Source organism: Danio aesculapii, chromosome 16, assembly GCF_903798145.1.
Source record: "Danio aesculapii chromosome 16, fDanAes4.1, whole genome shotgun sequence".
Lineage (NCBI taxonomy): Eukaryota > Metazoa > Chordata > Actinopteri > Cypriniformes > Danionidae > Danio > Danio aesculapii.
The window spans coordinates 40,860,373-40,887,731 of NC_079450.1; the positions used below are offsets into that span (position 1 = coordinate 40,860,373).

The 27,359-nt window shown below is 37.7% G+C and overlaps 1 protein-coding gene across 2 annotated transcripts in view; it reads left to right on the forward strand.

The window, feature by feature from the left end:
• The window catches only part of LOC130242893 (oxysterol-binding protein-related protein 3-like), a 76,684-nt gene that overhangs the window by 38,948 nt on the left and 10,377 nt on the right, over window positions 1–27,359 (forward strand). For both annotated transcript variants that reach the window (XM_056474831.1, XM_056474833.1), the window contains 5 exons: window positions 7,262–7,503; window positions 14,060–14,197; window positions 17,017–17,080; window positions 17,178–17,256; window positions 23,127–23,271. In XM_056474831.1, coding sequence (XP_056330806.1) covers window positions 7,262–7,503; window positions 14,060–14,197; window positions 17,017–17,080; window positions 17,178–17,256; window positions 23,127–23,271 — 668 coding nt within the window. The remainder of the gene's footprint in view (window positions 1–7,261; window positions 7,504–14,059; window positions 14,198–17,016; window positions 17,081–17,177; window positions 17,257–23,126; window positions 23,272–27,359) is intronic.

Consider the following 27,359-nt stretch of genomic DNA (forward strand, 5'->3'; position numbering starts at 1 on the left):
CATGGCACAACAGAAACATTTAAATACCAGCCACTGCACTCCCAATTAAATGGTAAGGGTTATAGTCTGATTAGTTCATATTTAACCTATTTAACATCATTAAAAGTTCATAGGATGCAGTTGGTTTGCACTGACTCACAGTTCTGACTTTCAGTTTCAAATAATTTGCTAGTTATTTTATTTTCAAGATCTGAGTTAAACTGCTGCTGCTTTCAGTATGGCAAAAAAATGTCATATAAAATGGTGTTCAAACTCATATTGGTAGCATAAATAAAGCACATAATATGTATCTGAGGTCATAATTGCCATATTAGTTTATGCTACAACGTGGCCAACCATCACCATTTTGTTTACGTGTCATCGCACCGACCAGGGGATAGCAAAAAGGGGCGAAGAGGCGGAGCGTAAGCGGAGCTACAGATGACTGCTAACATTTTGCTTAGAAAGATTTCTTTGGGAAAAACGCTTAATACTTCATTACCTGCGACTCGTTTGTGTCCTGACCACAAAGTGTTTAGTCTTTTAAAAACCACTGTTGTAATATATTGATCTACTAAGGACTGTTCTTATGATGCTTTTCTACATGAGGAAAATATGAATAACTCCCAAATACTTCAAATATTGTCTTTGTTATTTACTGCAAGGCTATTTATGAAATCTAGGCATAGCACTGTATGACAATGTTTCAGATGACTGTTCTATAGTCTACAGTTTATCAATCTGTCAGATTCTGGAGTGCATTACAGGTCTAAAGAAAAATATAAATGAAAATGTATTTTAAGTAAAGCAAACACATTTATAGATATAGTATATAAGTATATAATTTCACTTACCTGGGAAATGGAGGCCACTTGAATGGTTTGTGAGCACAGTTAAGTGCACACAACATGCCATATTATCTGATAATTGTAGGAAATAATTTCAAAAGGCAACTGACTGTGTAAAGCCACATAAAACAAAACAAAAATACAATGTATATGCCGAGTTCAGCGGCTAATCAGCCGGAATCAGCTGAGGTGAAGTGACAGCGACCAGCAAAACCTAGCTGTCACTCAAATGGCCATGCCCTTAATTATGCAGACTTAATATAACTCAATATAAAGGAAACAGATGAGTTATAAAAAAATTCACCCCCCCCCCCCTCACAGTTGTGATGAAGGGTAAAATTAGCTAAGTTATATATTATAGCTAAACACCAAAACCATCTTTTGTACCAGGCTGTAAACATGTTTTTATAAAATTGGCCAATTTAGCATTGCAGTCAGTGAACATCTGGAGTTTATCGAACCAGCCCCCAAAGGCTAGTCGAGGAATTGCAGTTTCCTCTGCAAATTATTTTTCTACAGAAAAATGAGAAAAATAAATAACATGTCATTGGGGCTGTAATGTTTTAAGTAATATTTTAAGTGGACATTATAACAGATGTCAGTAGACTGGTAAGATTTTACAACAATTGAAACAAAACTAAAATGTTAACATGTTTTAACGAAGAGTGCCTTGGTTAAGTGGTGATAATGAATGATGGGGACGGTACGGTAACAAATCAAAACATTTCACAACAAACATTTTGCATTGTCTTAATATAATGATCTCACATACAGTAGGGACTATTTTAAGCCGTTTTCCATTAGAAAGTAAAAGTTTTTAAAAAATTATGTAAATAATGGGGGGAACATTTCATTTTAGTGGTTTAATCCTGTGCGTGATAAACAAATGGCCTTACAAAAACACATTATGGCTGACTGTCCCAACCCCCTCAGTGTAACTGTTTCATGTGTTAGACGAAATGTCCTGAATGCGATTAGTTTTAAAAGTAGTATTTCTGTGTCTGGTACACTTGACATACGCTTGTAAAAAATGCTTTCTCAAATAGCCCAAAATCTGCCTCATATACTGAATTGTTTAATAACGACTTGTTTTCAATAAGATGATTATCTTACTTTAAGGACACATTAAATAGAAAAAGCACATTAAAGTTACAACCGCTTGTAGTAACCACTTTCAGTTTGTATGCTGTACATGTCTGATATAAAGGATGCTTTTGTTCAGCAGGGCAAAATGTCAACCCATAAAGTTTAGCTAGACTAGAAAAAAAAATAGAGGGAACATTGCCGGCATGTCCCTCTGTCCATGACAATGAAAAACAACCTCACTGTGCAAATGCTGCCACCACCATTTTTCATCTTTTGGATTATATTATGGAGGTGATGACTGATGTTGGGTTTCCTCCACACCTGATGCTTGGGAGTCCATAGGGCAAGGAAATCTTGTTTCTCATCATCTGAGTTCTTGCGTTTTTTTAAGTTCCAAGCAGGTTTTCATGGGTTTCCATTGAGAAACTTGAGTCTGGCCACGCTGCCACCCATATAAGTAGAATGTAGAAGTGATGTTTGTCATTTTGTAAGTTTCTACCATGTCAAAATATGATCGTGGAAGTCAGTCAGAGTGACTGTAAAAAGAATCAGAATCAGAATCAGAATCAGAAAGAGCTTTATTGCCAGGTATGTTCACACATACGAGGAATTTGTTTTCGTGACAGAGCTTCTACAGTGCAACAGCATTACAGAGACAGGACAAAAAACAGATAATAAATATATTTAAAAAAATAGAAGTAAGTAGTGAGTGCAAATATACAGATTGACAAGTGTATGTACATGTTTATTACTATATATAACGTTATATGTGCAGCTATTATGTGCAAATTGGCATGTAAAGTGTGTTGTTAAATAAGTGTATATGTGTACAAAAGTGTATAACAAGTAGTGATGTTGGTTTCGCAATTATTATCATCAAGTGTTCATGAGATGGATTGCCTGAGGGAAGAAACTGTTTCTGTGTCGGGCTGTTCTGGTGCGCAGTGCTCTGTAGCGTCGACCAGAAGGTAAAAGTTCAAAGAGGCAGTGTGCTGGGTGTGAGGGGTCCAGAGTGATTTTGGCAGCCCTTCTGCTCGCTCTGGATAAGTACAGTTCTTGGGGAGTAGGAAGGGTTGTACCAGTGATTCGCTCAGCAGTCCGAACTATTCGACGTAGTCTTTGGAGGTTGTATTTAGTAGCTGAGCTAAACCAGACAGTTATTGATGTGCAGATGACTGATTCAATGATGGAGGTGTAGAACTGTTTCAGCAGTTCTTCTGGGAGGTTAAACTTCCTCAGCTGACGAAGAAAGTACAGCCTCTGTTGAGCTTTTTTGACCATGGAGTCAATGTGAGTGTCCCACTTCAGGTCCTGAGAGATGGTGGTGCCCAGGAACCTGAATGACTCCACTGCTGCCACAATGCTGTCCATGATGCTCAGTGGGGGGAGAGCAGGGGGGTTTCTCCTGAAGTCCACTATCATCTCCACTGTTTTGAGCGTGTTCAGCTCCAGGTTGTTGTGGCTACACCAGACAGCCAACTCCTTAACCTCCTGTCTTAAGCAGACTCGTCACCGTCCTGAATGAGGCCGATAAGTGTGGTGTCGTCTGCAAACTTCAGGAGCTTCACAGAGGAGTCTTTTGATGTGCAGTCATTCGTGTACAGGGAGAAGAGCAGTGGGGAGAGGACACACCCCTGGGGGGCGCCAGTGCTGATTGTGCGGATGCTAGATGAGAATTTTCCCAGCTTCACCAGCTGCTGCCTGTCCGTTAGGAAGCTGTTGATCCACTGACAGACAGAGTTGGGCACAGAGAGCTGAGTTAATTTGGGCAGGAGAAGTTTTGGGATGATAGTGTTAAACGCCGAGCTGAAGTCAACAAACAAGATCCTCACATAGGTCCCTGGTCTGTCTAGGTGTTGCAGAGCATAATGCAGTCCCATATTTACTGCATCATCCACAGACCTGTTTGCTCTGTAGGCAAACTGAAGAGAGTCCAGTGAGGGTTCAGTGATGTCCTTCAGGTGGACCAGCATCAGTTTTTCAAAAGATTTCATGACCACAGATGTTAGTGCCACCGGTCTGTAGTCATTTAGTCCTGTAAGTTTGGGTTTCTTTGGGATGGGGATGATGGTAGAGCGTTTGAGGCAGGAGGGCACTTCACACAGCTCCAGTGATCTGTTGAAGATCAGGGTGAAGATGGGGGCCAGTTGGTCAGCACAGAATTTTAAACAGGCTGGTGTTATAAAATCTGGGCCTAGTGCTTTTTTCCTCTTCTGTTTCCGGAAGACCTGGCGCACCTCATCTTCGTTAAACTGTAGGGCAGGTATGAAGGAGGCGGGGGGTGGTGGAGGTGTTAAAGGTGGCGTGAAGAGCAGTTCAGAGTGGGTGTGGGGGGTTTTCTCAAACCGGCAGTAAAACTCATTCAGGTCGTTTGCAAGTCGTTCATTGTCTACAGTGCTGGGGGATGGTGTCTTGGAGTTTGTGATGTTTTTCAGACTTTTCCACACAGATGCTGAGTCGCTGGAAGAGAACTGACTTCTTAGTTTCTCAGAATAGTTCCTTTTTGCGACTCTGATCTCCTTTTCCAGTGTGTATTTGGCCTGCTTATACAAGGCCCTATCCCCATTCCTGTAAGCAACCTCCTTGGCCTGGCGTAGCTGTCTGAGTTTTACAGTGAACCATGGTTTGTCATTGTTGTATGTGAGTTGAGTCCTGGTAGGAATGCACACGTCTTCACAGAAACTGATATAAGATGTTACAGTCTCTGTGAGCTCAACCACATCGTTTGCAGCAGCTTCAAAAACAGTCAGTGAGGTCGAAACAGGCTTGTAGATCCCGCTCTGTTTCGTTAGTCCATCTTTTCACAGATCTTAATACAGGTATTTTAAGTGTAATTACTTATTTTAACTACCTTTTAATTTACAAATGATGCTTACAATGTTGATTTTGTTTGTTGATCCTACATTCACCATTGATAAGTTTGTCATCGATTTTGTAAGGCTCATTTAAGTGGAGTTTAAATGGACTACACTTTAATAAGTTTGTGCCTTTCCAAAACAAGTCCAGTCAATTGAATTTGCCACAGATCAAATCCAATCAAAATTTTAGCTGCGTCTCAAATGGCACACTATACACTATGCACTGATGACCTATGTTCTCATGCACTTACACACTCAACAGCAGAGTATATGTATGTAGTGTTGTCTCAAAATTAACACAAATGTTTTTTTATTAAGCGGAAATTCTAACCCAGATGTTTCCCAGACGTCGTTTGTCGGTTGTTATATTAATGTAATAAATGTCCAAACTACCAAATACCTGCCATGAGCATAACCGCATTCACTATCAGGAGGTAGTATAATTACTCTCGTAGAAGAATTTTGCTTTTACAATCCGAAATAAAAAAAATAATGCAACACCAGCGCCCGATAGCTCTGCCTTTTCCGCTACGGGAGGAAGGCTGCGACTGTTGAGTTCGTGAAGTGTCCATCATTCCACACTTTATTTTAACAGTTCAATAAGAATTATTTTTCATTAGTTTTATCATTAGTTTTCAGTGTGAACACACTACTTACACTATTTATACTACAAAATGGAGTAGAAAAGAACATATATGATTTGGGACGAACCTATAGAGACATGATGCTGTAAAATTGCAATGCTTCTGAGCTACATTTCAGCTGTTGCAAAGAGAATATGGATACTGTAACTTTTTATTGAGTATTTAGTTTTATTAATTGTGCTAAATGATTGCACTAATGTTTCTTGCTTTATCATTATGGTGAACAAAGTGTAGAGTGATGTGGAAAAGTAATTTACAGCAGTTAACATAAAGAAGGGGTATGACCAGGATGCGAATTATACATTAACGATCGGGGGATTCAAGTTTTTCGGTTATGTTCGGTAATATGCTTCAGTGAACCAAAGTTATATATTTAATTCAATAACATCTAATTTATCAAACTTTTTTGAGGGATATTGAGTGGTTCTCAATGACATTTGGGATATTAAATAAACGGTCACAGTTTTACATATCTGCACCTATTAATGGATGACCATGTGTCCCAAACTATGTTTTCATCCAAAAATGCAAATTAACTTTATGTGCAAAACTGGATTATCGCATAAAAGACGTGCGAATAAAACAGCATTTCCATCTGAGTCAAAGAGAACAAAGTCGTCACTTCCTGATTAACTGGTGCCAAATATCCACAGTAAAAATGGAATTTGCTGCAGTAGGAAAAGTTGCGTGAATCTTTTCTTCATTCAATAAATGACTTGTGCCTGACACGCAATGAACGCACTTTTATATCCTTTCTTATCAAATAAAAAGTTTAGCTACTCAGTTATGTGCATATGTTTTTTATGCACATTTTCAAATTTGATGCGCGTCTTGGCGTTCCCATCAACCGATTTTTTTATGCGCATATCCAAAATGCGTATATAAATAGGTGGATGGAAATGTAGCTACAGTCACCAGCAATCTAGTTACTTGGGATTGCTGGGGAACTACAAATCTGCCCCCAAATGGACTACAAATACTGTCATGCACCACACACACTCACATCTTTTCCTGTTCTCCTGTCCACACACACACAGCTTGAAGCTCATCTGAACTGATCACATGGACTTTAAAAGCAGCACAGACACTCACATCATGGCTGAGTCTTGTTTACCGGTGTGTGACATTACGACACGGTTTCCTTTGCCTTGCCTTTCCGTGTTTGACCCTTGCTTTGTTTTGTTTATTTATTTACGTTGTATGTTGCCTGTTTTGACCATCCGCCTGTTTATCGACTACGACTCTAGATTGCCCGTATACATTTATTTGTTTGTTCCTGTATTAACCATTACTTGCCTGACTATTCTCATAATAAATCCTGCATTTGGATTTTCACTTCGTTGTCAGCGTCCCCGTCACATGACAGCATGAAAGACTGCTCATATTTTTTTATTTTATTGTTTAACTTCCATGTGCGACCAAGTGTATAATAGAATATAAACTATGCATCTAGTTTTACAGACACCTACAGTACAAACCCCTATTTTACAAGAAACATGTGTTGTGAACACTTACGCTGTCTAGATTTGCCGGCTAAATTCATATTTTTGGCACAAACATGCCTTCACAATGGTATGACCCATTATAGGGGTGGCCAAATGTATATTTTTACAATATCTATTATTTTAATTAGTAATATTATTAAAGATACATATCAGAGCAAACTATTTCTTAACTATTAAAGGACTGACCCCCCATACATCTTGTTTTGATGTTCTTCAGGGGGGATCAAGTGTTAATTAGGGGGTTCAGAGCCCCTCAAACCTCTTTTTAACTCGAACCCTGGGTATGACTACATTTGCCTGGTAATTTCTGAATTTCAAACGTTTTTTGTTTGTTTTTTTAGGTTTAGTGAATGGTGGTTCTCAAGAGCAGCGGCGGTCCTGTCTTCCCTCCCCCAGTCCCAATACCAGCAACATCAGTCTGTGGAACATTCTGAAGAACAACATCGGGAAAGACCTGTCAAAAGTAGCCATGCCTGTTCAGCTAAACGAGCCACTCAACACACTGCAAAGACTGTGTGAGGAACTGGAGTACAGCGAACTGCTGGACAAGGCTGCGCACACACAGGACCCATTTGAACGTATGGTAAGCCAATGTCACACACATTCATTTATTCACTCATTTTCTTTTCAACTTAGTCCCTTTATCAGACAGCAGATGCTCTTTCAGCAGCAACCTAGCACTGGAAAACACCCATACACTCTTGCATTCACACCCACACATACACTACATCCAACTTAGCTTATCCAATTCACCTATAGCGCATGTCTTTGGACTGTAGGGGAAACCCACACGAACATGGGGAGAACATGAAAACTACACACAGAAATGCCAACTGGCCCAGCCAGGGCTCGAACCAGCAACCTTCTTTCTATGAGGCAACAGTGCTACCCGCTGTTCCCCCGTGTCACCCATGTCACACACATTATTGCACAAATTGGCATGTGGAAAATATTTGGATTTAGGAAATGTGCAAGAGAGCAGGTAGAGCATAGACCTGTTGTTGAGTATTTTACAAACTCGTGTCGAAAGGCTGGTCTACGTCTGAACACAGAAAACGAAGGAGATGTTCACTGACCTGCGGTGGAAGCAGGATGTAGTTTTAGGTACTATGGTTGATTATAAGTCATACTGTAAGTACCTAGGTAATATTCATTCATTTTCTTTTCGGCTTAGTCCCTTTATTAATCTGGGGTCGCCACAGCGGAATGAACCACCAACTTATGCAGCACTTGTTTTACACAAAACATCCCTGGAAGGCATGCCCTTCCAGCCGCAACCCATCACTGGGAAACATCCATACACACATCCATTCATACACTATGGACAATTTAGCCTACCCAATTCACTTGTACAACATGTCTTTGGACCGTGGGGGAAACCGGAGCACCTGGAAGAAACCCACACGAACACGGGGAGAACATGCAAACTCCACACAGAAATGCCAACTGACTCAGCTGAGGCTCGAACCAGCAAACTTTTTCATTGAATGTTGGTTTGCTACTTTAAAAGTAAAACAGAAGAACTCGCTGTCTAAGCAAAGTATACCTGCAGCAAAGGATTAGGGGTAAAAGTGCTGGGGTTATCCTATTTGTATGAAAGCCGGGTGTTAAAGAAAGCCCATCAGATTACATCTGATATATCCCATCCTCTTTTTGATTCATTTCAAATACTTCCCTCAGGCTAGGATCTTGGTATAGGGTCCCTTTGGCAAGGACCAACAGATTAAAATTTTCATTTGTTCCTTGTGCGATGGATTTGCTGAATTTTAATGGGAAGGGGTAGTTGCTGTTTTTTTAGTTCTATTAATGTTGTTTAATGTTTGTCTTAAGTTTGTGGTATGATATAGGTGTTGTAAATATAGTACGCTGCTGAACAAATCACCCCCGAAAGGGGACAATAAAGTTTACAGTAACATTACTTGTTACTGTACTTGTACTGTACTTGTTACAGTACTAGACTTGTGACTGTTTGAGATAATAACAAACAATGTGCACATTCTAAAAAATGGAATGGATTGCCTTACAATATCACATAAAATAAAGCAAAACAAAATAAAATAACACAGGTATATAAATACTTAATAATAATAATAATAATAATGTAGTTAAATTTATTAACAAATTTTGTGACAATACTTTGACATATATTTACTACACTGCAAAAAATGTATTTACTACTTAGATTTTTTTTGTCTCGTTTCTAATCCAAATATCTAAAAATTAAGTTATCTTAAATCAAGAAGTCTTTTTTAAAGAAATAATATGCCAAAATTAAGTGAGTTTTTCCCTAAAACTAGCAAAATAATCTGCCAAATTATAAAAATATTACTATAAAACATGTATTAATTGTATATTATTAGTAGTATTAATAGAGTATATTATATACAGTATTGTTTACCATTGATTGTAATATTCACACACACTGAGCCATGCCAGCTCTGTCTTATGATATTATAACTTATGAGTCATTTATTAGCCTGATGTGAATGTCCTGGACTATAGTGATTCTTTTGAAAGCCTGTCTGATCCAGGCTCATCATCTCAGGATGCACTATTACTCATGAGAGCAAGATCAGTGTTCAGAAATCATTCTCCCTCTTTGGAATTGTGCTTTAGTCAGCTGCCCTCTACTGTATCCAATGACACTCTCAGTGCCTACCAGCACTGATCTGTGTCCAAAAGAAAGCAATGTACTCTCAGTTTAAATAATAGCCCCAGCTTGCAAATTCCCCATGTTCTAATGTCAGTAGCTCAGTGGCCCTTAGAAATGATCATCCAGCACTAGTGAAGATTTATCAAAAACATTTGGAATTGGAGGATCTTGATTTTAATAGCTGGTTTTGTTGGGTGACTGGACATTGTGGAATCAAAGGAGGAAGCAGACCACTACCTCCACTTTACTTGTCTTCTACCTCATTTGTATCTAAATCCACCAATGTGTCAAGAAACCTATGAATGTGTTCATAGGTTTGTTTGTATATGTCAAGTTGGCATAACAATGTCAGCTTTGCATTTTAACTGAGTGAATGACACTTAATGACTGCTGTTAGAAGCACACAAAAAAATAAAGGTTTCATGACAGTCTTATGAACAATCCTTCAAGTAATGTGTTACTATTGTTTATATGTAGATCCCATTCTCTTTGCTATTTGTCATTAATGCATGAAAGTAAGTTGTCATAACATACAATGTCATCTTTGCTTTTAAAATGTCATAACTGGGCAAATTACGCTTGATTACAATTGTCATAAGCATGCACAAAATCTCATTCACAATCATGACTTGTGTCAGAAACAAACAGTAGCTTAGTGGCTTATAGCTTTTCAGTTAGCTTACAGTATGCTAACTGGTGAAGTTGAAATCACAAGATATAAAGACAACTGGAAATTAAATTGAACATGAAATCAAAATTGGGCTGTTTTTGCCAACTTATTTCTAGATTTTTTATCTTCCAAGTTCAGTTCATCAGTTCATATTAGGTGTGTTAAACAAGAGAGACATAAATAAATAAGCATTAGGAGCAGGTGACCACAATTAAGAACCATTGTTGTAGAGGTGCTGTAAATTTTTGACTCTTCTAAAACAAAAATACCATAATATGTTTGCAGATATTGAAGAAACATGCTAAATGAACATTCTTGTTTATCTGAAAAACAATGCTGATTCAGATATTCTGCTTTAAAAATGTCTGTTACATGCCGGAAAATCTGTTTTTGTTTTGGTCATTTAACCCGACCAATGCCAGTTTAGCCAATTATATTTCAGTCATGAAGGTTCTCAAAGTATGCATTATAAAAATATGACCTTCGTTGGACAAAAAAAAAACCTTCCAAAATGAGACGCCCATGAGGTGGTTACTAATTAGCAAATAATATAAATATTACAAACGTAAACCGTAAGCAGGTTACATTATAACACGCTATGTGACGAGATACACAGTAATAGACAATTTGGCTGTTTGCACTCGATGAAACACGACATAGAATAGTGCACTTACTGCACTCCAATGAAATGGTAAGGTGTATAATACACATTAATCCTCTTTAATATTATTAAATGTACATGCTAAATCATTGATATGTGTTGAGTCACAGTTCTAAAGTTCCATTTCAAACGGTTTATTTTATTTTCAAGATCTGAAGTGAACTAAAATATAAATTTCAGGTGTTGGTTTGAGCAAAATATTCCTTCTGTCGCGTACCGTTGTTTTAATTTAAAACAAGACTTAAATCAGCCTTTAGACTTGATCGTCAGTCTCGCTCCTGTTGATGTTGTCAATCTGGCAACTTGCGCTTGTGTGTGTTTTGAACCAGGCGTGCAATACCTAGTTCAACCACTGGGTGTCAAACTTACATACTGCACCTTTAAGTTTAGGTAGGATTAATTGATGTAGAATGTGGTCATGCAAAATAAGGCATTTATTGTTTTTAAAGTTTCTGTAATTAGTGGCCATTAACATCCCAAAAAGTATGTTTTATCCAATTTTGTTCCTGTGTTGTTAGAAAACTACCTGATTATCATTGGCTCTGCTCATTTAAAATCTAATTTGCAGTGCTCTAAGTATGGTAGATTGCGTCACTCATTATTTAATTGAGCTACTGTGTCTGTGTTCTTTCATTTGTGCGTTATTCATACATCACCTGCAGAATGTTTCACTGCCATTTGTGCTTTTATGGAACTCTGCTCTCAATGTTAATTTGCCTTGCTAAGTAAATCTGGTCCCAATTGTCATTAGTCAAAAATGTAAATATTCCATGTCTGAAATAACTTTTTTGTTGCCGAATAGTCCAAATAGTCCCCAATTTCTCTCAAGTGATTGAGTTGCACTTTATTTTACATTATGTACTTATTGTGTACTTACAATCTATTTAGCTGAGAAAATACTGGGTTATAAAAGCTAAATACGAGGGTTACGTTTGAGTTCAGGGATAGACCATTTCATTATGGTCATGTCATTGGCCCACAAACATTTTCTGCTTGTTATCAAACTATTTCATAACTGTTACAAGAGGCAATTCAATCATAACTTAATGTTAAAACAGCTGTCATAACATTATTTTTCAATATGTGGCTCTTTTTAGATTCTCTGAAGCTATAGAAATTAAAAATGTAAAACAAGAAGTACGTTGGGACCATTGTTATTGTTTACATCCCTCAAAATGGTCTATAGGATGTATAGTGATTATCAAGTTTATAAAATAAATATGATAAGTACATAGCGCGTACACACAACCCAGGAAAGTGCTACTTGTGATTGCCTAGAAACAGGGTACTGTCAAGAAATGAAGGTATACTTAACCTCCTTCATCATCACAGGAATTTAAGGTTAGTTAACATTATATAACAAGGTTAATACAACATTAGCAAATAATGACAGGTTTGAAGAAGCAGTGTTACCATTTGGGTTATTTTGAGAGACTCTTGAGGGTGAACTTGACTTTCAGCATTCACGTTCCTGTCAAAAAGCCTCCAGGGTCTTGGCGGTGTTTCAGAAGAGGACTGGTAATCCACAATAAAATACAAAGTTACATTAAGGTCTAAACTGATCACATTTCACAAACCCTAATGCAATCAAATCCTATTTCAATATTGAAAATAATGCAAATTATGTCAATAAAATTTGTTGGTAAATAGCATTTCACATTGCAGACAGATTCAACACAGGCTCTTTGGAAATCAGTGAAATTAATTCCTCAGCCTGTATTTTTGTGAAATGCTATGTCAATGCAGTGTGGCATTCCTTTTCGCACTAATGATAATGATAGGGACTTACATTCACCGGCCACATTATTAGGTACACCTTACTAGTAACCGGTTAGATCACCATTTGCTTTCAGAACTGTCTTAATCCTTAGAGACATAGATTCAACAAGGTACTGGAAATATTCTTCAGAGTTTTGGTCCATATTGACATGAAAGCATCACATAGTTTCTGCAGATATGTCGGCTGCACATCCATTATGCAAATCCCATATTTCACCACATCCAAAAGGTGCTCTATTGAATTGAGATCTGGTGACTGTGGAGGCCAATTGAGTACACTGAACTCATTGTCATGTTAAAGAAACCAGTCTGAGATGATTCATGCTTTATGACATGGTGCGTTATCCTGCTGGATGTAGCCATAAGAAGATGCTCTGCGGTCATAAAGGGATGGACATGGCCAGCAACAATACTGGTAGGCTGTGGCTTTGACACAGTGCTCAATTGGTACTAATGGGCCTAAAGGCTGATCTGTTGTTAAAGCCAAATTCTGACCCCACCATCTGAATGTCTTACAAAACCAGGCAATGTTTTTCCAATCTTCTGTTGTCCAATTTTGGTGAACCTGTGTGAATTGTAGCCTCAGTTTTCTGTTCTTAGCTTATAGGAGTAGCACCCAGTGTGGTCTTCTGCTGCTGTAGCCCATCCGCTTCAAGGTTCAACGTGTTGTGCGTTCAGAGGTGCTCTTCTGCATACATCGGTTTGGAACGAGTGTTTATTAGAGCTACCAGTCTGCCTTTCAGCTCGAACCTCTGACCTCATCAAGGCATTTGCGCCCACAGAACTGCCGCTCACTGGATATTTTCTCTTTTTCGAACCATTCTCTGTAAACCCTGGAGATGGTTGTGCGTGAAAATCCTAGTAGATCAGCAGTTTCTGAAATACTCAGACCAGCCCGTCTGTTACCAACAACCATGCCATGTTCAAAGTCTCTTAAATCACCTTTCTTCCCCATTCTGATACTCGGTTTAAACTGCAGCAGATTGTCTTGACCATGTCTACATGCCTAAATGCATTGAGTTGCTGCCATGTGATTGGTTGATTAGAAATTTGCGTTAACGAGCAGTTGGACAGGTGTACCTCATAAAGAGGCCAGTTAGTACACCACAAACGACTGTAACAGTGTCTAGAATTTATATATTTTTTTTTTCTATAATTTGTTCCCTCTAGTTGATTTGTCATCTGAAACGTGCAACAAAACATACCTGATGCAATGTATTTTACATTTCGCCATAATGTAGGCTGAGTGATGTATTTCCATTGAGGCTGAGGTGGACAGATTAGAAACAATGTAATTGCAACAGAGTCTTAATAGTGTAAAAAATGGCTAAATATAGAAGTGCATATTAAATATTTGTGTTCTATTCTGTCTGTAGGTTTACATCGCTACATTCGCCGTGTCTGGCTATGCTTCCAGTTATTACAGAGCAGGAGGAAAACCCTTTAATCCAGTGTTGGGTGAAACCTATGAGTGTGATCGTCCTGACAAAGGCTTTCGTTTTGTCGCTGAGCAGGTAGGATTCTCTCTATAAGCAATGTAACTGATAAAAAGAAATGTGGATGTTTTCTGGGCTGCTGTTAAAAAAAATATCTTGATAAGGTTTAGTGCTATTTTTAAATCAAGAAGACTGATAAAACTATATAAAATAAAGGTTTTATAGATTACAGATGCAGTAACAGTGAAACACTATTGATATTTGAAATCAACATCCTAACAATTACACCACTAGCCAAATGAAACACACCCCTTCCTTTATCACTTCGCCCTCATATTTACTACAAACACACTTTACAACACAGGAAGTAACAAATAGCTGAAGTACCAGACCGGAATATCCTGGCTTTATGAAACAACAGTGTCGAGCATAAACAACGAGTGTTGTGGTGCTCCTTTCAATTGCTCTGATACATCTGTAATATCTGTTTTTATATGGCAATCCACTTTTATAAACACAAACACATCTATAGACCATTTTGTGGGATGTAAACAAAAACAATGGTCTCAAACATATTTCCTGTTTTACATTTTTAATTTCTATAGCTTCCGATAATCTAAAAAGAGCCACATATTGATAAGTAATGTCATTATAGCTGTTTTAACATTAAGTTATGATTGAATTGCCTCTTGTTACAGTTATTAAATAGTCTGGTAACTAGCAGGAAATGTTCATGGGTCAATGACGTGACCACATTTAAATGGTCTATAGAACAGAACAGAGCAAGTACTCACAAGATGCAATAATAAATATTAATATTGGAATTCTACTTTTTTTCTGTTATATATAATATTTTTATTAAATATTTAAGTTCTTACTTGAATGTTTAAAATATTACTTAGTAATAATGAATGTTAGTAATGAGGAATATCCTGTCATATCTTTTTTCCTTTTTAAATTATTTTTTAAGTTTAATACAGATTTTGTTCAACACATTTTTAAACATAATAGTTTAAAGTATAATAGTTTCTAATTTCTTTTCTCTTTGCCTTGATTACCCTCACTTACTCACTATCTTCTTTTATTTTACAAGATTCAAGTATTCAGCTTTAAGCTGAGTAAAATCTTTCATGAAAGTTGTCCTTAAACTATTGAACTACACCCATTCCTGTTTTAGGACAACTTTGAAAAACTTTTTGATCCACTTAAAATTTTAAAACTCTGTATACTTATATACAACAAAAAATAAGACTTTGTCCAGAAGAAACATATAATAGAAAGCTGTACAAAAATATATTAATAAATAAATCAATATTTTTAAAAAAGTCACGTTCTGGTAAAGAGAAGATGCGAGGACTTCAGAATGCTAGGAATGATATTTATTTTAATTTTGATAAAAAAAACAAACAGAAATTACCCCATAGGGGAATCTGTTTACCCCATCACTAAAAGCAGAAATAATTAACAAACAAACAGGTTAACATAATAAACTAATAATGGGTTAACAATGAGGGTGGGACTAGACAATAGGCAGAAGAGCACATGACACAAACAACACAAGCCCTGTGCACACATAAAACGAGACTAGAACACACAGCCAATGAGAGAACTCAATAACAACATGTTCACATCAGACAACACTAAAGCACATGGTGCATGTAAACATGAACCATGTGCTAAAACACAACAGCAGAAGACTGAGTGCAAGACACGAGTGCACGATAAATAAAAACTCACTGTGCACCCACACATGCAATGTGCATGTTTCATCCAAGCACCAACAGAAACTGAAACCAACTAGACTGAGATGCTGAAAATGAAACACCACGATACAGAGAGAACAGACACCAGGACAAGAGCACGCATCTAAAGCACGCTCTGACCTCGCGCCCGCATCAGGCGGGAACGCACACGAGACTGTGCTGATACAAGAGACAAAAAACGAGTGCCCGACCCGAGAAAACTCGTGCCGAGCACAACACACAAGACATGACAGGACTAGTGTCTGGACTATATCGGAATTTACAAGACCGGAGTGGCAGAACCCTGACAAAAAAAATCCTTGCTCTGTTAAACAAGCTGGGAAATTTTTGCAAAAGGATTAAAATTTCACAGGAGGACTATTAATTTTTAACTCTATATTACGGAATTGATAAAAACAATTGGGAAATGATATATCCAAACTTCTGGTATTTGTTTTTACTATGTGGTTTCTGAAAAAAGTTTTTAAGCCTCATTCATGTTACGAGCGAATTGCAGCAACAAGGGACCATTCATTTCAATACACTTCTGCTTCTATTTCTGCTAAATGTAGCCTTATATACATTTCTGAAGATCGCGAATTATGTAGCCAGAAGTACTTAAGGCTGCGTTTTGTTTTTAAAATGAACGCTATAAGGCGGTATGATGCTGTTCCTTTTCGTGCTTACCAGCTGACCACTTACCTCTGAATGGACGGTAATGAAATATATTCGGAAAACACTATTGGTTGGGTTTATGGAAGGAGGAGGGTGGGTCAGTCGATCTGTCAGTGAGTCATTCAGTCAGTCAAACAGTCAATCAACAGCCTCTGGTGGATTTACGTGAGAACGGCAAGCGCGAATGGCACTTGCGACAGAAATTTGAGATTTTAAAAAAGCGTACACAGCGGCCTCTGGTGGATTTGCACAAAAAAACGTAGCTCCTGGGACGTATTTGGCGCACTCCAGAAATGTATATAGAGGTACATGTTCAGAATGAGCCTGGGTTATAAGTTATATACTCCAATCCCCAACAGATTCAAATAATCAGATGTACTCTATTGTAATTTTGAAGTGTGTGTATGTGCGCGCGTGTGTGTGTGCATGTGCGTGTGTGTGCGAGTCAATCTCACAGCTTCTTTTGTTTTTGTCCTCCAGGTCAGCCATCACCCCCCCATATCATCATGTCATGCCGAATCTAAAAACTTCATCTTTTGGCAAGGTAACACCCCATTAATAATGTATGCTTGTTCTCTCAGCACGAATAAGCTGATGTCTGCAGATGTGAAGCTAATTGTGTTATATGTGACTTCTTTTAGACGTGAGGTGGAGGAATAAGTTCTGGGGAAAGTCCATGGAGATTGTACCTGTAGGATCCACTCATGTGGTTCTCCCTGGGTAAGTGTTTCTGAGTGCTCCTTTCCTCCAATAGTGTTGTCTGTGTAAATGTTTAGTTACCAGTGTTTAAATATCGATTTCAAAGAAATTTCTTACGACAGTTTAGATTCTTTAGTGTTCCTTAGTGTAGATGTGTCAATCAACTAATCTGTGGGTGTTTGATATTCACTACCAGCCTGATGATTGTGACAAAATTATTTAATACATGTTGTATATTTCTCATTTTCAATGACTGTCTATTATTCACCTTATGTCTGTTTACCATATAAATAATTAAATGAGTATGAAATATTCATTAGAGTTGAAATAAAAACTGTGTTACTTTGCAATTTTTTACCCTCATCTACACTAACAACTTGTATACCACAAAAGTGAGATAAAAGTAGAATCTATTCAGTGGTTCTCAGGCAGAGCTCCGGGGCCTGTTAAGTGTAAAACAACATTTAAGAATATTTCTGTATTAATATATCAGAATAATTCTGAATACTAATTCATGCTCTCAGCAACTGTGTTGAAAAACCTTCATATATGATAAAGCCTAATCCTAAAGGAGTGATTTTTAGACCTAGAAATGGCATTTAAATAGATAATATTAAATAAAATTATAGGTAAACTAATTGAACAGGTTGCTTTTTGCCATTTTTTCCATTAAATGGCATTGCCTGTTTGTGCTGCACAATTTGGCGCAGACTAGCAGCAAGCAGGTTATCATTCAATCTGCATGACACCACGATGCTCCCCGCTGTCTGGTCACTAATTAAGAAAACAGGTTTCTTACCCTTTTATCTTAAACTTTTATATTTCCTTGCCTAAATATGATGATGATTTTAGACTGAGAATTTTAAACGTTTGGAAAAAGAAAACCAGTAACTTTCTGCAACTGTACAGTATTAGTGAGCCTTTAACCAGCTATAGTGTAGGCCAGGGGTGCCCAAACTTTTACTTATGAAGGGTCAAATATCAAACTTGATTGAGGGTGGTGGGCCGAAGGTAAATTTACAGTACCATTAAACCTGCAATGGTAATTTTCTAGCGTATTAATGTTTAAAAATAATTAGATAAAATACTTTAATCATATGAATAATTATGTTTTTTTTTTACATTTTATCATGAACTTCTTACAATAAAAACATAAACAAACACATTTATAACACAATGGTGTTCAATGCTAAATACACAAGTCAAGCTGCAATCTGTGCATTGTCCATTATTATCAAGTGACATATTTATATTTTTTAAAAATTTGAACATTTAATTGAAACATTTCATTTCGTTGGCTTTTTTGTGTAGCTCAACAATTAAACAAACAAACAAAAGTTTATGTTATATTATAAATGACGATCTCTGTTAAAGGCATTCACCCCAACCTTCGCATCATTCTAAATCTCTTCTTAGCGGGCCAAATAAAAGGTTACCATGGGCCAACTTTGGCCCACGGGCCCTATTTCGGGTATCTCTGGTGTAGGCTATAGGTGGGCAAAGGTACCAAAACCCGTAATAAGTTCAGTGGTATTCTTGTTCTACGTTTCTGTACCAGAGAATTTCTGTCCCTCTACTGCAGGGGTGACCAACCCTGGAGATCTACCTTCCTGCAGATTTCAGTTGCAGCAACACATATCAAACACACCTGCCTGTAATTATCAAGTTCTGTAAAGCTGTGGTCACAATAAAGTTTGGGCTTGCAAAATTCTGTTGTACGGCGCTGCGAAAAGGGGCGGGATTAAACAAGATGATTAGACATTAAAAAAAGAGAGCGATTGCTCTATGTTTGCTCCAAGTCAAGTGATGTTCAAACTCTAGTGTGACCGCAGCTTAAAGCTGCGGTCACACTGGGCTTTTCCTCCCTTAGACTTCCATTCATACGCACACGAATGCGTCAGACCGGAAACGCGGGATCATGCATTAAGTTTCGCAGTTCGCTGCGGTGCAAAGTTCAAGCTTGGTGAACTCTGACCTGCAAAACCGCATCACTTGACTGCGTGAGACCAATCGAGGATCAAAACATGACCTCTCTGGACAGAAATTTAAAGCATGGAGCAATCACTGGCTTTTTAAATGTCTAATCATCTTGTTTAATCCCGCCCCTTTTCGCAGCGCCGCACGACAGAATTTCGCACACAAAGCCCAGTGTGACCGTAGCTTTAGAGTCAGGTCTTAATTGGTTCAGGTGTGCTTGATCAGGGTGGAAGCTAAACTCTGCAGGAAGGTTGATCTTCAGGAATAGGGTTGAGCACCCTGGCTCTACTGCATGTGAGACAGAGCAACTCCTATGTGGCTGTGCTGCTTAGATTTTTATGTTAAGTAAATTCATTATTATTTAATTATATTATTTATGAGTATTATCAGTTGTGCTGCATCCTCAATAAAAACTCAACATTTTAAGAGAACGACTTACAGTCATAAAACCAACTATGAAGTGTCAATCTATGTCAGCTATTATGCACATATTTTTGATCAAATCATGTGTATCGTGACACTAACAGTTAGTAAAATATTTGTAAAATCATCTGCATAGTTCAAATGTATACATGTAAAAACTAATTTATACTGCGTGCATTGGACAGGTTTTTGTTTTTCAATAAAATGTTTACTTTATGCAATTTTCTGTATCACATTTGTTGCATCTTGTTAGATGGGGCAGGGGGAGGATCGTTTTATATTATCATATATTGATAGATATTACTGAGCAACAGTACTGTTACTCTGCTACAGCAATCCACATGCAAAATCTTGAAGAATTAATAGAAATCCCCATTGATTTGCATAGCACGATATAAAAAAATCCATTCTGTTTTGACAAAAATAGGTCTAAAAAAATGTTATAAAGAAAAACACCATAGATTCTCAGTTTGTGATATAGTTCTAACCACAATATAACACACATCCTGGGTTCTCTCTGCAGGTTTTTAATGTGTATGTTAATAGGCTGAACTCAAATTACAACCACTTACTTACTACCCCATACTTAATAATATTGTGAAGAGAATATGAGAAAATATGGTTCATATCACTGAAATCATACATACAATTTTTTTTCAGCATATTAACTTCCAATTTTTATTTAGCAATTTCCAAGTAAATCGAACAAGGAGCTACATATTGTATGTAATATATTAAAATATTTTGTTTATGTTCACTGATCAAAGCCTAATTTCAAAAAGAGCTAATTTCAAGACCTAATTCCATTTTAAAGCAATCATTTATCTTTTGGAGTCTTGAGTGAAACCAATCCATATGCATGTTTTATGTTTTGGGTGAATACTCTTTCAATTATGGAACCAATTCTCTCAGAAATAATTAATAAACTTGGGAATAGACTGGACCGACACGAGGATGCAAATGATAATTTAATTTGAAAATTAACTAATCTCTGGTTTACATAATGATTCAATAAAACAAGTGCTGATTGTAAGTGTAACCAGCCTAACATTAAATTAAACATGAGTTCTGAATACATTATGGAACAGAAACTGTAGCCTGATGTTTCTGTGGTGCATTGTAACCCACGGCTATTGGAAGACCTTAGAGAGAACAGATCGTAGACTGGGTAATTGATATCTTGAATAAGATGGCACTGTTCATATGATAACAGCACCTGTGTAAGATGTTGCCAATGTCCTTGTTCACATAAAGCAGAAAAGCTGTTATCTGTTCTGGAAACAGCAGACTGAGGTGAGGTGTTGAACAGCACACTATGCAAGGACATATGATGACACACTGTCTGTGCTGTGTGGGTTGCATCACATTTATACAGGTTTTAGAGAGTCTCTGATTTATGAATGAAACCGAGTGTCCTCCAACAAACTCACCTTATAATGTAAAGATTTTGGTAAGATACTTTTGTGTCATTTTTTAAAGTGCTTGGATTCTGGGCAATCAACACTATAAAAAAAAAATCCTAAATTAGTGGAAAAACTGAGCGCTTCACTAGCAATAAAACAGTTAAACAGAGCATGTACAGGCAAGAATGAGAGATGAGCCTCTTCATCATTTACTTTCACCCTCGTGAATAGGGAAACATGTTGTACGCACTGACATCTATTAGCCTATACATAATTAATTTCATTCATTAAGCGCAAAGATTTGTTTAAAATTATTTCTAAATTCAGTTCTAATTTCCAGCAAACGAATAAATGAACAATAATGATAAAGTGTGTTCAAAAAACTGAGTTACATCCAAATACACATGCTATGCCCCATATGGCCTAAAACCTGACAGGTGGGCAAATCTAAGCTTTTTTTTAATAAAACAAATATAAATATGCATATAATAAATACTACTACTAATAATAATGACATTATACAAAAGCATGATGAAGACAAGAGCAGATGAAGGCATGAAAGTATGGTTTTGTATGTATGTGTGTGGCATGACTGAATATGTAGTCCATTAATGGTGGAATTGTAGTCCATGTGTGTTTGTGTGTGAGATCCAGCGATCTGGGAGTTATGATCGCTGGTGATCGTGACATATATATATATATATATATATATATATACATATATATATATATATATATATATATATATATATATATATATATATATATATATATATATATCCGTATTATATCCTATATATATGTGTATATATATATATATATATATATATATATATATATATATATATATATATATATATATATATATCCTTAATATTTTAATTCTTTTTCATTTGCGCTAGACTATAGACCAGCTTTGATATGGTCTACTTAACAATCTATTGAAGTTCCTCAAAATAGCAACGCGCCAGCAATACGTCTCCTTTTTTAGACCAGAACACCTATGGGCACACATATGAGTGCAAATGCATCTTCTATTTACACAGCGTGGTGCAAAATGTCAAAATGAAGCTGAAACTAGCAAACAACAACTGCGTCGTGCCTTTCGCCGCATTGCGCTGGGTGTATGATAGGGCCCTATGTATTATAGATAGCGAAATGTATCCTTTTTTTAACGTTTTTTTTAAGCATGATGGTAAAATTATGAATGTATTAAAACATACGCTTGTTGTAAAAATTCATAATAAATGACAAAAAAAATCTAATTTGTAAATCTCCTTACTTCCATGTGCAGCCATGCTGCCGTTGTATGCCCAGAATGGTGCATTCTGGGAAATTTTCAGACCCCTTAGTTTCAAGTGTGGTCCTGAAAAATCTCAGTTTCAAGGGCTATCTAGCCCTTCCCCTTAGCCCTACACCTTCAAGCTAAAGAGAACTGGGACACCAATACCCCTTCACATGAACTCGCAAAACGAGGGGTAAGTGTATGGGGAAGGGCTAAGGGATAGAATTGGGATTGGGCCTAAATGGCAGGAAGTGAAGTGGGAAATAGAGGGGTATAGGATCGGGAAAGTTCCACGAGCTAGGACACCGGGAGCACTGTTGTGCTATATATTGCTGCACTATGTATCTATTCTATATATCGCTCCAGCCAAGACAATATTTTTTGCTTGTCTAAAAAATGCTTATTGATTTAAGAATTTTTAGATATTTGAATTAGAAACAAGATAGAAAGTAAGAAAAAAAAAAGCAGTGCACACAAATGTATGTGGGTATATACAAGGAGTACGAAGCTATTTTGAACTGTAGTGTGTATCCAAGCTAGTCAATGTGAATCAACATATTTTCGGCTGCTTTTCTCTTTTGGCCTAAAATAATGATAATTTTTGCCAGCTTAAAAATGTAATGCATCACTAAAAACAAACAATCTAATTATCATTAGTGTTGAAAGCAGATGCTGCTTGTTATTTGTGGTGGAAATGTCATATTCTTTGATGAATCAAACTTATGAACTTTGATGAACTAAATAAATGTCTTTTCTGTTACTATTGATTAATAGCTAAAAAATACTATTACTGTCTCCTGCAGCTTTGGAGATCACTATGAGTGGAATAAGGTGACTTCGTGTATCCACAACATTCTGAGTGGGCAGCGCTGGATTGAGCACTATGGCGAAATTTCCATCAAAAACTCCAACAGCGAGAAATGCCAGTGCAAAGTCACCTTCATCAAGGTCAGCTGCCTCTGCTTTTTTCCATTCTGAGAAAAAAAAATCTGGAATCGTTTATTATTATTCGTCTGGTAGAAATTTACATTTTGTTTTCACAGTACTGAACCAGTCAATATTGTGAGTCAAAGCTGGCACATTTCACTGTGTGAAATCCATCACACGTGACATTTTTAGCATCTAATGAGGGACCTATGTGGCACCCACTCTAAACTCAGACGCTGAGCTTTTCAAAGATTTTCAGCAGACTTCAAGGACAACAGGTCAGGCTGTGCTGAGAGGTGAATGAAAGAAAGAGATCAGACATAGAAGATCAATTAGGGCAAAAGAAAGCAACATCAAAACAAGACACAGGACAGAGTGAGATTCTGCTGAAAAAGTCGGATAATTATATACGCTTCAGACCTCATGAGATTCATTAAGTTTGCTGTTTGACTCAAGTATGACATCTGCTGGAGATCCTCCTTCTGACTTGACCTGGTAAATGACACAGTTCTTGAAAATGTCATATTAGTGACACCTTAATGGTGAATTAATTCTGTATTCATTTTTACTCATTTGACAGTATTAGATTAATTAACCCATGCTGTCTTTTTACAGTTTTTTTTATTTTTTATTTATAGTCACTTTTTACACATTCACTGCAGCCAGTGTGGACTAAACCTTGGGTCATTTACCATTGCTTCGGTGCAAAATACAATTAAACACTGCATATTTCAAATTATGTTATAAAGAACTGTGTTAGAAATTAAACTAAGATGAAAAATAAACCAAAAATGAAGTAATCAAAAAATGCAGTCAAACAAATTACAGCACAATTGAGAATGAATTGAAGGACATTAAGAAATCCCTAAAATTCACGTTGGACGAGTTGCTAAATTCACTTATGGATTACGCTCTTATTTTTAATATTGTTTCCTGGTTTAACTCTCACTCTCTCTCTCTCTCTGTTAAATGTAATGTAAATGTAGCAAATAAAACAATGGGTGAGAGACAAACACCACTCATCGGTTTATTTACTGCAGCGGCAAAAAGAAAAGCTTCCATTATTATGAAAGACTCTTCCCCTCCATTATAGGGTTCATTTGAGTTACTTCCATCTTGTAGATGGTATAAAGTACCCTTAGAGAAAGGTCAAGTACAAGAAGACTTTTATTCCCAGTGCTATTGCTTATATGCGAAATATGGAGGATTTAATTAGAAGTATGGCGATCATATGCCAGTGACAAAGCCGGCAAAGACACATTGGCGAAGAGACTACAAATGCTGAAAAAGCAAGTAATCAAGTTCTTTGAAAGCAGGAAATTATCATTCAAAAGACAATTGTTGAAGATAAAGAGCTCCAAAGAAGTGTAATTCCTAGACTGTTGCATGCCCAGAGTGAAGCATTGGGTGGATCAGTGATGGTTTGGGCTGCAATAGCATGGCATTCCCTAGGGCCAATACTTGTGCTAGATGGGCGTGTTGCTGCCAAGGACTACCGATTCTGGAGGACCATGCGCATCTAGTGGTTCAAACATTGTATCCTGAAGGCGGTGCCGTGTATCAAGATGATAATGCACAAAAACACACAGCAGGACTGGTGACAGAGTGGTTTGATGAACATGAAAGTGAAGTTGAAGATCTTTCATGGCCTGCACAGTAACCAGATCTACATATTATTGAGCCACTTCAGTGTTTTGGAGGAGCGAGTCAGAAAACGTTTTCCTCCACCAGCATGACGTAGTGAGCTGGGGCCTCATGTACAAAGACTTGCGTTGGATTCATACTAAAACATTGCGCACAGACAAAGTTGTAAATGTGCATACGCAGTAAAAAAATCTGATGTATGAAACACTGCGTACGCGGAATCCCATGCATATTCTCTTTGTACATCCGAATTAACGTGATACTGAATGCACGAGCACAAAACCCCTCCCTGCCTCCTCCCCCTTACAAATATGGTAATGACTCCACTTTGGCAAAACCAAACGAAAAAGAAATGGCAAAAGCAAGCAAGCAAGAAGAGAAACATCACAGAATGTGAACTGGAGGTGCTCCTACTGGAGGTAGACCAGAGAAAATTGTTTCCAAATTATTTCCAAGTTTGTCGGAATTTATAACAAAAGAAAAGAAAAAAAAAAGAGTGGGAGAGTTTAGCTGACGCGGTTAACGCAGTGGGGTCTGAACATCGCACTGTGAGTGAATTAAAAAAGAAATAGTCCGATGTAAAGGTGCAGGTTAAGAGAAGAACAGCGGCGGACCATCAAAGTGTGGACTGAACAAGCGGGGGAACAGGGGATGCTGAACTAACACCCTTTGAGAAGAGAGTTGCCTCAATTGTGGGCGACACTTTACTGTCTGGAGTAGTATCCGTGTCTGTGGGAGACACAGATGTATTAGAGGAACACTTTGTTAGGGCGGTATAGCAGCACCCCTCCGCTCTTATCAAGGCAGCGCCACCGGCATTTCAGCTGCCCAATCGCCCGCTCTACAACTGACCGAGTGCGAGAATGGGCAACATTGTATCTGCGCTCTTGGTCAGTTTGTGGGTTGTTGAGGGGGCTTAACAGCCACATCTTTAATGGATAACAACGTTGTCCAGATAAGCAGTTAAATAACTACGCTCAAAATAAAATACAATTAAAAAAACGTAGCTGGAATAATATCTTTAAATACATCACTCACCAAAAAGCCACCCATGGCGCATCCTGCCATCTTGGAGCCTCATCCCAACCATGCTGTTTGTGAGGATGAATTAATCATGGGTTGACCAAGGCCACCTTGCCACAATATTTGTTAAGCGCATTTGAGCATCACATATTATTTGCACATTTATTAAATGGAAATGTTTCCGATTCACATATGCAAATTTGTCTTCAGATGGCGCCTTTATAGCAATGTGCATGCAGTCGATCACTCCGATTACATTGGCAAAACCGGCGTTTGCTGCAAATTGCGCTTTAATGTTTGGCTGGTCAACTGCATGGTATGGAAACCTTCTATACCTGCTAGACATGTGGATGATCCCGTCCCATACAGCTGGCATTGCCAAACTCAAAAACTACTGGCTTAACCCTGAGCGGTCTGCCAGTTCCCTTTGGAAAGAACCAGTTGCCAGGATACTTTGTTGGTGCGATACTGTAGTGTGCAATTTAACATAATTGCCTCTAGGAGTCGCCAATGGAAATAAAACAAACACACACACAAGAAATGCACGTACGTCAGACATGAAGTTGGCTCGGACCAATGCACATTCTCACGTTAATTTCATTTTTAGTAAATCCAAACGTGAGCGTGAAATCTGGCATACGCAAAGTTTTTGTGTGTACGCAGCGTTGATACAACGCCCCTGGCCACTATTCTGCAAGAAGAATCCCTCTGGCCACTGTGCAGGACTTGTATCTGTCATTGCCAAGATGAATTGATGCTGTATTGGCCGCAAATGGAGGCCCTACACCATACTAATCAATTCTTGTGGTCTAAAACCAGGCGTTTAGTTTCATTGTCCAACCCCTGTAATTCTCAGCTTTGTGTATAATTCACAAGGAATATGTATGGTTACCTTTAGGAATAATTTATTTGATATGCTTGACAAATGGACTGAGAATTTGAAGATAAAACCCAGTAAATCTAGAAGCATATCCATTGTCAGAAGGAAACCAGAGATTCCCCATTGACGAAACTCCCATTTCAAGGGTCTCATAAGTGCCAATTTAGATCAAAGTGACCAACTGAGGGAAGAAAACATTAAAAGGCCTTGATTCTTGATTCTTGATTCTTCAAAGCCACCACTTTCGTAAAAGCAGACTACAAAAATGGAATCAACCCTTCTAGATAATGCCCAAGACTGGAAAATGACCTCGGTTGATGTTGACCAAAAACTCAGCTTTCCACCTGAGATAATAACACCAAACCTCAGGCTAGACCTAATAATGTGGTCAAGCTCACAAAAGCCCTTGTTTGTCATGGAACTAACTGTGCCATAGGAGGTTGCAATTAGTGAAGCAAATGAACGTAAAAGGCTGAAGTATTGAAACCTATTAACTGAGGCAGTACAGCATGGCTGGCGAATGCAGTTGCTCCCCGTAGAGGTTGGGTGCTGTGGTTTTGTA